Below are 14230 nucleotides of genomic sequence, written 5' to 3'. Positions count from 1 at the left end.
AATCTTCAGGTCTGCAGTCTACATTTCAAACCTGACGATTTTGAACGAGACATGACATCAGAGGCGGGCATCCTAGATTGAGGAAGTGTAGTTTAGCAAGCTCCCCGGCCTCCGCCAGATGACGCATTTTATGTAGTCTGACGGAGGTTTTCCAGGGCCCGTTGGAGAAGCGGATAGCGTCCTCCAAAGACACAGAGCCAAATTGCATTTATTTTCTACCACAATGGCATTAGCTCACCATATTAGCGTGATAGGACTGAGGTTGAACTTCGGCGAACTGGCCCTTTAATACGGGTTCCCTTTCAGATAAGATCTAGACCAGGGGTGGCCAACCCTTCTCCTGGAGGGCCACCTTCCTGTATGTTTTAAGTTTCTTTGCACTCTAACACACCTGATTTGATTGATCTGCTCGTTATCAACCAACTGAAGCGTCTCGGGGGATCGGTAACGAGCGGAACATTCGAATCAGGTGTGTTAGAGTGCGGAGAAACCTAAAACATGCAGGAAGGTAGCCCTCCAGGAGCAGGGTTGGCCACCCCTGATCTAGCCTAATGCTACTGTCGCTGAATGTATACTATAGTAGCCAACGGAGAAATTTAAACACACAAACTTTAACATGATATTCATCGAAGGCTCTGGAGGACACTTTTAATTGGAGCTTGACTTGAGTTTTTATGTGGAACTTTGTCTGAATTGTTTAGAAATGATCCAAAAAAAAAAGTGATATAAACAATTCATCAGTACAAAGATAAAAACGTTTCCTCTTTTGGTATCTACACTGTTTACTTTGAGAGTTATTTCCAGCAACATATTCTGCATTATTTATCAGCAGTCGTGGCGAGAAAAACTCTGAAACAGATGTGAAACTGCTCGAGACGGCCGGGTGCGGCTCTGCCTCCGACCAGCTTATGAAACTAGAAGTGATGAAATTCTGCGGTTCATCGTTTTATCTTGTGATCTTATGAAGCAATGCCAAAATAACATTAGCCATCAAAGAGGGGGTACCAACACAAGCGAGTAAATAAAGTGTGTGCGAGGAGGCTGAACTGTGGTCCTGATTTCATCATGAAAAGAAAGATTGATGAAAAGACGGAGAATAAATGTCTTTAAGGAGAATTTATGTTCATGTGTGGGATCGAGGAGAAAAGGGACGCGCTTAAAAAACGAAGGAGCTGGTCGTCCGCCGAGCCCTCAACCTCCACAACGAGTCCCCGTCCTCCGCCTCCTCCGCCTGCCAACGGAGCACTAGAAAGCGGTGAGTGATTGGAGGCAGACAGCAGTGTGAAGTATGGCCGTGTCCTTGGCAGCGGTGGGAAGATGAATACTGGAAGTGGCTCCGCGCGGTGCCAAGATCCCAGAGTAACATTAGGAGGATTAGACTTATGGGTTTGCTGCTAAATGGGATTGATATTTTCTGACTCCTGAGAGGTCTCATATCATGGATGTGATGCTGCGTGACAGATGAGGTTGTTATTGTGCTGCTGGTCCAGGCTGCTGGTCAATGTCTCTCTTATTTTCAGCAGGATGCTAATGAGACGTTTCTTTTTCAGCCGCTTCCACGGGAAACATTTCATCCTCCCTGCAACGAACATTATCTCTGCTTTTGGCTGCTTCATGTCGGATGAAAGAAAGAATCAACAGAAAAACACTTTTATCTGTATGTCGCAACCTGGTGGTGCTGCAAAATGTACCAGACATCTTTCTTTGAGTGTGTGTGTGCGCGTGTGTGTGTGTGTGTGTGTGTGTGTGGTGTAATCTGGAGCAGAGGTGACGCTTGTTAAAATATACTGCCTATAAAAAAGCTGGATTGGATGGCACCTCGCCCCCATCAGGCTCTGTTAGGCTAACCTTGACTTCCTGTCAACAGCTGTCTACGGCGGTGGGAAGAAAAACGATAGACGAAGAAGAAGAAGAAGAAGAAGAGGAGGAGGGGAGGACATGGACGGGGGAGGAGAGATGGAGGATAGAGAAGAGGCCGTAAAAAATTTGTTCGGAGGTAAAAGAAACGGAGAGGACGATAAATTTAGAGGAAGAGTGGGGAAAAAGTAGAGAGCAGAGGTTTACATCACAGCGCAGGTAAACATCCGCTGTTGAACTGCATCATGGGAAAATAAACCTTCAGAATAAGACTCTTTAAATGAGATGAACAACATTTATATAAACAGGCCTTTAAACACAACCTCTGACACAGAGGCCAGGTGTGGTGGTGAAGGTTAGTTGACATAAATGGCTCTGGAATAAATTAAGAGACCGCTCCAAATGTTCCTTAAATCAGCATCTCTCTCTTCATGTCACAGCTGGCCTGATACAGATCTGAACCATTGGAAACCTCCTGAATGTGATCAAGAGGAAGACGGACGGCCACAAGCCATCCAACAAGCCGAGCTGCTCCAAGAGCGGCCTGACGTCACCCAGCAGCACTGTGACAGACTGGAGGAGAGCATGCAGAGATGTTAGGCCACCAGATATCGATCTGTGAACTCTTCCTGAGGTAAAACATTCTGTTGTTTAAACATGAACTTGTTTTCTTTGCATTATTTGAGCTCTAAGCTCTAGCTCTAACAAAAGACCTCAATGGGAATATTTGATTTGGAAGTAGGAGAAAAGTTGAAGGAAAGACACAAACCTGTAAATGGAAGAACCAGAGAGAAACTAATTGTTAGCTCGCCAACCAGCTGATAATAAAAAAGAATTTGAGGTATTAAATAAATGAATGATTAAACAAAATAAACAAGCTCTAGAGACGGCAGAATGTTGACGTCACATGAGCTAATGGAATAAAGACTGCGCTAAATATCTCAACTTCAAAAGGAATATGGTTTTCATTTTCACATAAGATTCAGATTCAAAACAAAATTATTCAGTAATTATTAAAAAAATCCAAATATTGCAAATGTCCATCCATCCAGGGCACACGAGGACAGCTAATTAAAATATCATCAGGGTCGCAGGCGGCTGGAGCCTCTCCCAGCTGGTATTAGGTAAGAGGCAGGATTCAAACCAAACCCCCATAGGCTTTGAGGAACCACAATGACTGAGATACACGTCTGAACATTGTCACAGAAAGACAGATTATTGGACTTACTCTTTAGATAGCTATGGGGTGTAAGTCTACATTTTAAGAATAATAGGAGGTTCGTAATGAATAGCACTTGAAATGCACCTGAATGCAATGATTTCAAAATCATAATCAAAGAATATTTGAAAGGCACAACAACGTCATATCAACCCGGGTACAGTGGCAATACCTGCTGAAGTTATGACAGGAAATTCTGTCATTGATATTTAACTAGTTTTAGCTCCACCCATCCATCAATTATCTATACCGCTTGGGTGAGAGGCGGGGTTACACCCTGGACTGATCGCCAGTCAATCACAGGGCTGACACAGGGCTGCATCGGTGCAGCTCTTTTGCAAATGTGCAGTTTTTATTTTACCGATGTTACTAAAACACTGCACAATACATTATGATTGTTTAGCTAAGATGTGTGCAATAATGTCTCTCAACTATAAACATGAAACCTAAATACTTTCCAGCTAAATAGCAATAAGCAACATTACTTCTTGTGATTTTTGTGTTGAAATCTCGGTGTAGTCTGATAAATTTCAGGACGTGCAGAGGGCTAAACATTTCAGCCACTTGATGCTTTTAAAAGAAGAGAATGGCCTCAGTGAGTAGAGTAGAAATCTGGTTCTTAAAAACACGATTTAAAGTTGTGGCTTTTAATAAACAGCCAGCAGATTTAGTTGGACAGCTTTCCCTTTGCCTGGCTTTGCTGCACCAATAAGATCAGCATGTAATAAATGTAAATGATATATTTAAATGAGCAAGTCTCTTTGCCTGGTTACACTCACAAAAAAAAACCTCTAACACACACGTATACAGTACAGTACACACACACATCCACGCTTGTTAAACAGTACTCGGGACCTCTCGTCATGGTTTAAGCAGACTGTCTTCCTGAACACAGTTGGAGAGCCATCTGAGAGGGAAAGCCCTATTAGCCAGCAGACATCACACTGTGTGGCTGACAACACATTTAAAGAGCCATTTGTGGCTCAGCACTCACACAAATCTCGCACCCTCACACACACTCGCAGGCGGGCACACGAGGGCAGTTAAGTAAAAATATCAGGCGACTATTAAGAGGAAGTGAGAAGCAGGAGCTGCCTGTGGTGTGCTGGGACATGCGGTGGCGTTCACACTTTCTGTCTTTATCCACTGTTTAAGATTTAATGCACAGCTCGTTTACACGGGAGGTTCTTTTAAAGCTGTCGTTTTAGAGCAACCTGTGAGGACGTGTAGAAACAAATACACCGGTGCGGTCTGTAAATAGACGTAAACAATCATTCTCTGAAACATGTGGGTGACCACGGGACTGTGATTGAAACTAAGTAACCCTAACTATTATTGTATGACTCACAGGAGAAACGATTACGCTTCAGTGTGGGTGGATTTTACTCGAAAACAAACTCATGCTCTTAAATCTACAATGTGTTGTTTTCTGTATCCAGATGAAATTGGACAGTAAGTCCAGAGACGAGCTCTGAAGCAGGCATCAAGGGCACATCACTTCCTGCTTCTGCGGCACACAATGTGTCACATACTATTGATGTTTATCATAAACACACTGCGTATTATAAAGGATAGGAAACGTTTGCACTGTTCACATCGGCCAGCAGCCTTCCTCTACTCTTTTATTGATACAATTTATGTCCTCAGATATAAACGTCGTCTACACATGACACAGACATGTATCTTGGTATAAAATGTTTCTCTATAACACCACCACGTTCCCCTCTATCCTTCCATCTTGAGTGTTTTTGGTTTATGATGCCGTAAAATGAAGTAATCTTTGGGTGTCCTGTGGTTCGGGGGGTTTAAACATCATGTGATTACAACGATCCAAGTTTGAGTCCAACCCAAAGACTGTATATAAAGATGGACGACGTGTCTCCATCTGCTCTAATTGTACGAAACTGAAGCCAAAATAGCCCCCATGACGAGTGCTGCCATTTTGTGCTGGTGACGTCATTTGGAGCCAGAGCTGAGAAGGTGGAGCCGCCGTAGCCACTAACACAAACACACACTTAACTTACAGAAAAAATACCCTCAAAGATCCCGCATGTCGGCGTATTAAACAGCAGAACGTCTCCTCCTCTACTCAGCTACTCGGGAACAGAACGCCGCAGGAGCCCGATTTGACAGCAGAGCTGTCAATCATGAGGTCACACCCCCTTTTTACTGCATCAAATAACTGATCAAAAATAAACTTGTTGGAAAAATGAACACTTGGACATAAATCAGCATGATAAGAACTAATTATAATGACAGAAACCATGTTTGAGAAACATGTATTTTGATTTTATAGTTTGACTCATGTCCCATCTGTTGACATAGAGGAGGCGGGCTTTATGAGCTATACTGCAGCCAGTCAGCAGGGGGCGATAGAGAGGGTTTGGCTTCACTTTTAGGGAGCTGTCATGTCGTCCATCTTTTTATACAGTCTATGGTCCAACTAGGGACATTTGTCATATCCCCATTTCTCTCGCTCTTATTTTCTGTTAGAGCCCCACTGTCTACTTTCTATAAAGTCAGAAAAATTCCTCCCAAAAATGTATAAAACAACATCTAATAACTTAGTCTTTTCTCTTAAAGTCTTCTTAGATTTTGAGAATTATTAAGAGCTAAAGGCTGAATATATGAAGTATTATTTTATTGTTTCTTTTAGGGCCTTTTATGCCTTCATTGATAGAGAGAGGACAGAAGATAGCATCGGAACGAGTGTGGGAGTCGAACTTGGGGCTGCTGTATATGGGACACGTGATTTAACAGCTGAGCTAAACCGGCGCCCCAAATATATCAAGTATTTTACAAAAAAATGAGGGGAAAAAAGCCGAAAATGTTTCAATATATTGTTGTATTGTAGAGCGCTTCTGTTGTTCTCGCTATCCTGTCAAACATCTGGCATAGGCCTCAGGGTGGAGCCGCTGAATTTGAAGAGCTGATCTTGAAAGAAATAGATTTTGACAGCTTCAATCCAAAGAGGACGTGTCAAATATATAAAAGAAATATGATCAATACACTGCTCTTTAATGGTCGGTCTAATGACTTAGAGCGAGCTACAGTGTCCACCACAGAAACAGGAAATATTTTGGCACCAATTCTCAGTTCAGATATCAAATGTGTAAGTAAATTTGCCCCTTCAGGCATAAATCTTTGTCTCAATCGTCTCCATCCTGCATGAGAAGTGTGACATGAACAGCTGCAGAAGCCTGTGAGTGATAATGTGTAGTGAAGTAACCTTCTGTGACCTGAGCCACTCTCTGGAGCTTAGTCTGAATGAATGACAACATCATATTCTCTCTGTGTGTGTGTGTGTGTGTGTGTGTGTGTGTGCCTTGACATCTCAGTCAGTTCTGGGAAGCGTGGCCTTGTCCCTCCATAAAGTGCAATGACAGCACGATCATAAAAAGGACAGGAGTGAAGGGTGTGTGCATAAAGATGCTCAGTTTGTGTGTCTTACTTGAGCGTCTCGGCCAAGTAGAAGCTCTGTTGTACATCATCGTGGTTCGGAGATGAAGCGTAGACGTCTCTGACGCCGCTGTAGCCTCCTTCTACTCTACAGTGCTGCTCCAAGGCCTGGAAGAAGGACGGTAATAGAGAGCGACAACAGGAGGAGAGAAGGAGCGGAGACATCAGAGACTGGCAACATTAATCAAGCTCTTTTCAAAATATCAGCAAAGCTCAGGGCGAGTTATTTGCTAAATATAAAAGGAGTTAAATAAAATGACCTTCTGTAAGCTTCCCTAATGAGTCGAGTTTTAATTTTAGCTCCTTCAAATTAAACAGAAGAGGACAAAAAGTGATTTTCACTTCAGCTTACGAACCTGAACGGCCTCCCAGCCCCACTCCCTGTACTTGGGGTCGTGGGTGAACCTCCACATGTACATGTACGTCTCGATGACCTCGGGGCGGAGGATGAAGTACTTCTCGTTCTGGCGGGTGGCGATGGCCTCGACCCCGCCGTCGAAACGGAACGCCTCCGGACCCAGCTTCAATGCTGCAGAGGAGAGAGACGACATAGATCAACATACAGCTTAATTTATAATAAGTACAGATAACACACATTTAAAGCTCCAGTGAGGAGTTTTTAGCAGGTCATCAAAGAGACTGAGACTAATACTGATATCTCTGTGTGACCGACAAGAGGAAAGAGACCATCAGTGAAAAGACTGACTTTATTTTTTATTTATAGGTTTATTTTTTGGCCTTCTATGCCTTGATATGATAGAGAGGACAGTGATAGTGTTGAAAACATGGGTAGAGAGAATGGGAGATGACACGCCCGGGGAAACCCGGGGCAGCCGCATCGAGGACAGTAGCCTCTGAACATGGGCTGCTGATTTAACCGCTGAGCTAAACCAGCGCCAAGATTGACTTTATTCATCTGGTTAGAGATCAAGTCAAGTTTTATTTATATACAGAATAAGAATTCATCATAGTAGCTTTAAAGAGCAGCTCCAGTCATGTTTGAAGACATATAAAATGCTCTGCTTGAAATAATAAATTGTCTGATATGATATAAAAATCCTCCAAAGGCATCTACCCCTTCTGCCTCATTAAAAATTCCTGATAGGCCCCGCCCACTATGCAGATTTCCAACCGCCCCCGCCGTCGCAAAAACAAAACACGTCTGCCATCATTTAGTGGCAAATTGCTGAAACTTAGTTAGAAATGTAGTGATTAGCTGTAGTAAGCCATAGGTTACACATAATGATATGTATAGCGTCGCCCCGTCCATTAACGGGATTGGCTCCTTAGGTTTGTGACGTCTCAAACCTGCCAATCTGTTCAGCCTGTCCTCGGTACACTGCAGTTTAAAAGCAGACGTGGAGATGACTGCTGATGTTGTCCCTGATTTGTCTTGTAGCACATGAAGAACACCACATAGAGATGTCTTTAAGTGCATAAAAAACAAAACATATTGTCACCTATGTGCAGAGAGCATGTCCAACTGTCTGACCTTTTAAAAATGACACCACTTTTCTTTTTATAAACACTAATCTCATGTGCACAGACCTGACATCCCCGCTGATGAGGAGAAGTGTAAATAATCCAAGTTAATAAGTAAAAACAGCCTTTTGAAATGAGCCGGATGAACGGGCCAGTGTTCAGAAACATGTTTTAATACCCCGTGTCACGCTGTGTTCGGAGTTTTACTGGGAACCAAATAAAACCAATTCTCTCAGGATAAACCTTTTTGATGTATTTGGACAGAAGTGATTGGCTTCAGACGAGAACAAATTGACAACAATGAACAGAACCTCATTTCCATCTGCATTTCATTCACAAAAGCACCAACTAAATCAAACTCAGCTGTCAGACTAACAAAAAGCCCTCTGAGAGAAAACACTAATCATTGCAGTGTTCATTGTCTTCATGAGAAAGCCCACTGCTGGTTATATTTACCAGTTCTGGCGTAAGACTCGTGACAGGTCCGGGCGATCTCGGCGGCCTGCTCCATCTGGTGGCCCGTCTTGTCGCTGGGCGCCCCGTCAGCGCCAAGAGCGATCATACCACCTGCGAAACAGGTCAGGTGACCCATCTTATGCTCCAGCAGCCCCCCCTTCCACTCCGCGATGTAGGTCAGCCCGCCGCTGGACTTCCTCATCAGGTTGGTTTCTATTGCCTGAAGACAAAGAGTGAAAAAGGGTTTTAGGGGTGAGTTAGGTTCAGTGCTTACTCTGGAATCTGGAAGTGATGATGCAGTGACGAGGAGTCGAACGCTGGTAAGAAAACTTTGTAATCATCCTCTGGATAACACAAACACCTGAGATATATTTATGGCAAAATGTGGCAACTTATGGCAGTTCAACATGCAACTTTGCCAGAATTCATATGCTAAAGACAGCTTATTTGGGGATTGCTGCCCCTAACCAGACCATTTACACCACATGGTTTGGAGGTATCTGCCATGACCCTGGTGAAACTCTGAATGGCAACATTTTTGTAACAGCAACAGTTTGCTCCAGTGGTGGTAAAGAGCTTAACCATTATAATTTTCTACTGTCTGTCTAACTGCTGTTTTCTAAGCAACAAATTAAATGTTTTGCTCCTTCGTGGACAGGTCATGTCACTGTGGTTCCGCCTCAGCGATGTAACAAAGCTCCGCCACCATGCAGCCTTTGCCATTTTTCATTGACCCAAGCAACGCAACCCCCACTTGGCCTCCGTTACGTCTCTGTTACTACCTCGGATGCCGGCTCAGAGTCGGGACGACTTCGCCACCACCATTCTGCCTTCTGTGCGTTTTACATAGAAGACGAAATGTAACAGAGGCGTAATAATCCCGCCTTGAACTGGCAGTGTGAAAGGGGCAAGAGTAAAATTTGATGTGTTCCATGCATTAAGGCAAAACGTAGCCTGCGAACCACACAAATATGCAGGCTGATGTATTGGCATTGGCAGATGAGTCGGGGGCTATCACGCTGAGAAAGAGCTTTGCATCTAGCACAACAAAGATGGCGCCTGTCATTATCATCAAAAGACTTTGGTCTGCAGACGTTGACATCCTCCCTTGGAAACCAATAACGAATGAGTTTCATTTTTGACATCGTCATTGACAACATCTTCCTTCTTTGAAACACAACTCTACCATTACATGTTATCAGGAAAGACATGATAAGATGGAAGGGTTGCATTCAAAGTAAAAGAAACAAATGTTTGAGTGTATTTTGGGTGTACTGTCCCTTTAATAAATAATGACAGGGCTCCAGAGGTATTACATTTTCCTGCTGGGACTCAGATATTCGTCCTGTTGCTTCTCTCTCTCCTCAGAGGCCTCCTCTTAGCAAATACATCATGACTGAATAATCCCTGAAGATTTTGAGGGATTATAAGGGAAGCATCCCCTGCATGTTTAACTCTGTACTTTAGACGCCATGTATCATTTCTGCTCCCCAGAGTGCTACAGAAGAACTTTACAGAATTATCTCTCTCCAGCTGGGACCCATCGCTCATCACCGCAACTTAAACTGACGTTTAGTGTAAACAGAGGAAAGCTGTCTGCATAGGATGCGGCTGTTGTTACTGTAGGCTCATCTGTTCTCATCCTCTTCTACTAAAGTTTGTTTAGTTCTGTCGGTTTCATCATCTTCCCATCTGCTCACACTCACTAAGTGGCTCCCAAGGAATGAAGGGAAACACTAAATATTTAAACATTTTGGCATGAACGATAAGAAAGACTTATCACAACTTTGCCACTTTAAGCCAAACAAAACCTACTTAAGTCAAACAAAATGTAATTTACTCAAACATCAGTTACAATCTCAGCTGCCAAAGGAAATATTGATGGTCGCCGTTAAAAAATGATCCCTTTTATTATCTCATGAGCAACACTCGCAGGCTTCAAGGTTATTTGGGCAATTGGATTCTTATAATATTCCCCCTGAAGGGACAAATAAATACAACAGCAAGGCCGCTTTTCAGCTGACCCCATGTTTGTGGTGCAGCCATTTATTAGGATTCAGAGGAGGCGGGGGGGATGCAAACACCTGCTGAGGAAATCCATCTGTAAACAGCACGTTCCATGTCGTCCGATCAATAAGGGCATCTCCAAATTAGAGGTTGCTAACTGTATATATTTTTCAGTCATAGTTTTAAGTGTTACCATGTAGTTTTCATGTGACATTGAATAACAGTGCGACGTGAGAGACCGCTTTTATAAGAGGTAGAAGAGCAACAGATTGGAAGTTTCAGCCTGTAGCAACGAGTGCTGTACGATGGTGTGATGGGCGCTTAACACCATCAGACGGTGCTTTTAGGCTAGAAATGATCATTGGTGTTTCAGTAGTGCTATTACAGCTGTCAGAAGGAACACACAGACACCCACACTGACACCAAGGTGAGGTGCATTAAGCACGATGTTTCACTACTCTAACCTACGACATTTACAGTGGAGGTAAAACGGGAAGTCCAGGGTTGCAACCAGTGATTTTATCTCACTTAAAAATGGTTTGTTTGTTTGGCATCATTGGGCAAATATTAAATAATAACTTTTCATCATATTGTAATCCAAATGGTCTCAAATAAAAACTAATAGTTCTGCAGCTGTTTTTTGCTTTGTTTTAGAAGCTTTAGCCTCTGAAGGGAGACTTTGGCGGGGTACACACTACGAGTTAATCAAGCCGATTTTGGGCCTGATTCCGACGGTTCTAAAGGTTATCGTGCCAGATGTTCCTGTGGGATGTTTAGAGTAATTTTACACCCCCCTGATGACAGCCGAGCACGCACTCTCAGGAACCGAACGATAACCAATTGGGAAGCAAGCTGACTGAAGAAGGAAGCACAACGACCGCAGCCATGGCGACAGAAGCAGATGTGAAGCATTAAGTAACATGTACAGCCCGTGTTCACGCCGTCTCCACCACTTCATCCACAGGGTTTACCTTTGTGAATTCATCATCTTATATGAAAAGGTTGGGCAGCTCTTAACAGTAAGACGTGACAGGCATTGCTTTTTATGTATTTGTGAAGCCTTAATTGGCAACATGCCACCATATCTCACCTCCTCATTAAAGCGGTCTCACAGTCACTGCGCAACATGTTCTAGTAATTGGCTGATGCTCGAAGTCCCGAGGGCCAACAGTGTATTTGGAAAAACTGCGTATAGCTTCTCTGCTGCGTTCACATGGAACACTTTGCAATATACATGAAAACTTCACACATTTGTTCCTGACGGTCAATTTAAAACAATGGTGACAAACTACTCTGCCTGTGTGTGTAACTGTTTTTAATTGTGTTGTTGCCATGTTGTTTGTATTTATTCTATTTATTTATCTTGTTTTGTTGTACTCTCGACCTCATTGAAAATGAGGACATGCCCTCAATGATTCCTCGAGATTTAAATTAAAGTTGAGTTAATTAATTCTCGGTAAAAAGTCCAAAAAATATTATTGCCGGACAGTTCTTCCTGCCCGTCGTCCGCCATGTTCTAAAGTCTCGTTTGACCACGAGAGATTTAGCGAGATTTCTAGTTGTGAGAGTCGGGACTCTGGTTGTTGGTGATTGAATCTGTTAGCGTGTGCTGTCTGGTCATATCGTTCTCCACACATTATAGGAACAAAACTGTTGAACTATTTGCCGTCATGTGTGGGCTCTCTGATGTTTTCAACATCTCTTAAGACTTGCGGGAGCACACTATATACCCAGATATCCACACAGTGTTGCATGTGTGACAACCGTTGGCTCCGGTTGTAACTCTTGATTTTCCTGGCTGACGGTCGCTTTCCTTTTTAGACTGTTTGCTTCATCTGAGCGTCGAGTTTGTTTGTTTGAGTTGTATCTGTAGTCATCCATCTTTTCTTTGTTTGTTCAGCCATAGTAGATTACTGTTTACCAACCACTGCTGGCTGATGGAAAACGCGTCACTAACTGGGCGCTGCTTGTGATGTTTTCCACGAATGTTGCCACAGACACCCAGTCTGTAATACTGCAAATGCAAAAGCTTTCATCAGTGGGCCACAGGCTCAATCTCCATTATGTTAACTTGTTTGGCGATAGGTACTGACATAACAGACATTCAAATCCTGCTGTAAAAGTAGCTTTTCCAGCATCTGCAACCCTCCCTCTCCATACAAGAAGTCTTAAAGGGGAGCTGACAATGACCGCAATAAAAAGCGTTGAAATAGGTGAAGCATTTCAGAGATGGAGAGGTGATTGCATCGGCCTATTGTGCATTCAGAGTTTCTCTCCCGGGCAGGTTAAAATATCCAAAACGTCTCCCCAAATCCCTCAGAGGCGTCAATATGTAAAGAAATGTGTCTGACCCAAAGTTCAAAAACCCAAAGATGTTTATTTTGCCATCACATCAAACAAAGAAAAAGTGACTCGAGTGGTGTTTTGATTTTTAAAATAGCTGCCGCAGTTTGAGTGAAGCCTTTGACAGAAACTAAGAATAATACTTTCATTTGTTTCATGCTCGAAGAGTCAAAGTCACCTCAACCTTCGCTGAAGAGACCCCGGCGTGCACGTGTGCTTTTATTACCTGCAGAGCATCGTAGTACATCTTCTTGCCCTCCTCGTCAGTCTTGTCAGACATCAGCCAGGCTTTGAGCAGGTACTCATAGAAACTGTCACCCAGGCCGCCCACGGACACGTGATCTGCAACACACAGATAAACACAACAGATATAACACACACACACACACGGGTCTCCATCATGTTTTCTTTAGATTACATGTCTTGGGACACGTGTAGATCATCCTCACATGACACATGGGTAGATGGATGTTGAATATAAAGAGAACATACCCTCAGTCCATAATATACTACAGTAATATGTCTCCGAGTGTGTGCGTTTGTGTGTGAGGGCTTGTTATCGTGGGTGAGCCTCCAGCCAGCCGAGCCGTACTTGTGTATTTGCCCTGCTGATTGTCAGTGAAGGCTCATCCATATGCATGTGTCATTAACAGAGTCCAGCCCCGCGTGTGGAGCGCAGAGATTAAATGTCAGCTGTGATCATCTTGAAGTGACGAGAAAAGGAGGCTGGCAGTGAAGATGGTTTTGGTATTGAGCCGATAAGAGTACCTGGCCTTCAGCGAGCGCAATATTAAACCGGGAACGCGAGCAGCACACAGCCGAGAGAGACGGCAGACGCTTAAAATAAAAGCATCAGAGGTCTGCCAGGGAAAACATCAACTGTCTGATTATAGCAGTCATGAAAAGTGATTACAAAATAATGTACAAACATCTTTCTAATACAAACTTTGAAGCAGAGAAAACTGCGGCCCAAACCTCAGTCCCCCCTCTGGGCCCTACATCAAGTTCAGAGTGCCCTTGACTGAGTATTGGCTCTTCAGAACAGAGCTGCGATGGGTAGACATCAAATCTTTACCATGGTAATGGAAAACCACTCGTGTGGTCATTCCTTTCAAGCTTCATGCACGCGTTATTGACTGTCACTCACAAACGAGCAATCATTCTGAAATGCTTGTTTTAAACCTTCTCTGAGGAGTTATTCAGCTGGTTATCAAACTGACCCAATCTACTACTGATGCCTCTATTTGACCTACAAGAGCAGCAGTCAGAACTGTGGATATTTATTCTTCATATAAACCAATTTCACTGGGTCAGATTCAAACAAAGTAAATGACAGCACGCAGACCGAAGAGCCGACAATAGGTTTGGATATTTCCAAGAAAAGTCAAAGGAGTACTTCAGCTGGTT

General features: G+C 43.3%; 1 protein-coding gene across 1 annotated transcript in view; it reads right to left on the bottom strand.

Moving 5' to 3' along the window:
* Positions 1-14230, bottom strand: part of man1a1 (mannosidase, alpha, class 1A, member 1) — a 163631-nt gene that overhangs the window by 6830 nt on the left and 142571 nt on the right. Inside the window, exons 8-11 of the mRNA XM_069655905.1 lie at positions 13050-13165; positions 8474-8693; positions 6892-7064; positions 6528-6643 (exon numbers count right to left, since the gene is read on the bottom strand). Coding sequence (XP_069512006.1) covers positions 6528-6643; positions 6892-7064; positions 8474-8693; positions 13050-13165 — 625 coding nt within the window. The remainder of the gene's footprint in view (positions 1-6527; positions 6644-6891; positions 7065-8473; positions 8694-13049; positions 13166-14230) is intronic.

The sequence above is a fragment of the Semicossyphus pulcher genome, unplaced genomic scaffold, assembly GCF_022749685.1.
Source record: "Semicossyphus pulcher isolate SPU_LCO1_2020_fin unplaced genomic scaffold, fSemPul1.0.p SCAF_11, whole genome shotgun sequence".
Lineage (NCBI taxonomy): Eukaryota > Metazoa > Chordata > Actinopteri > Labriformes > Labridae > Semicossyphus > Semicossyphus pulcher.
The sequence above is the reverse complement of the archived record's forward strand: the minus strand, read 5'-3'. Positions and strand labels throughout refer to the sequence as shown.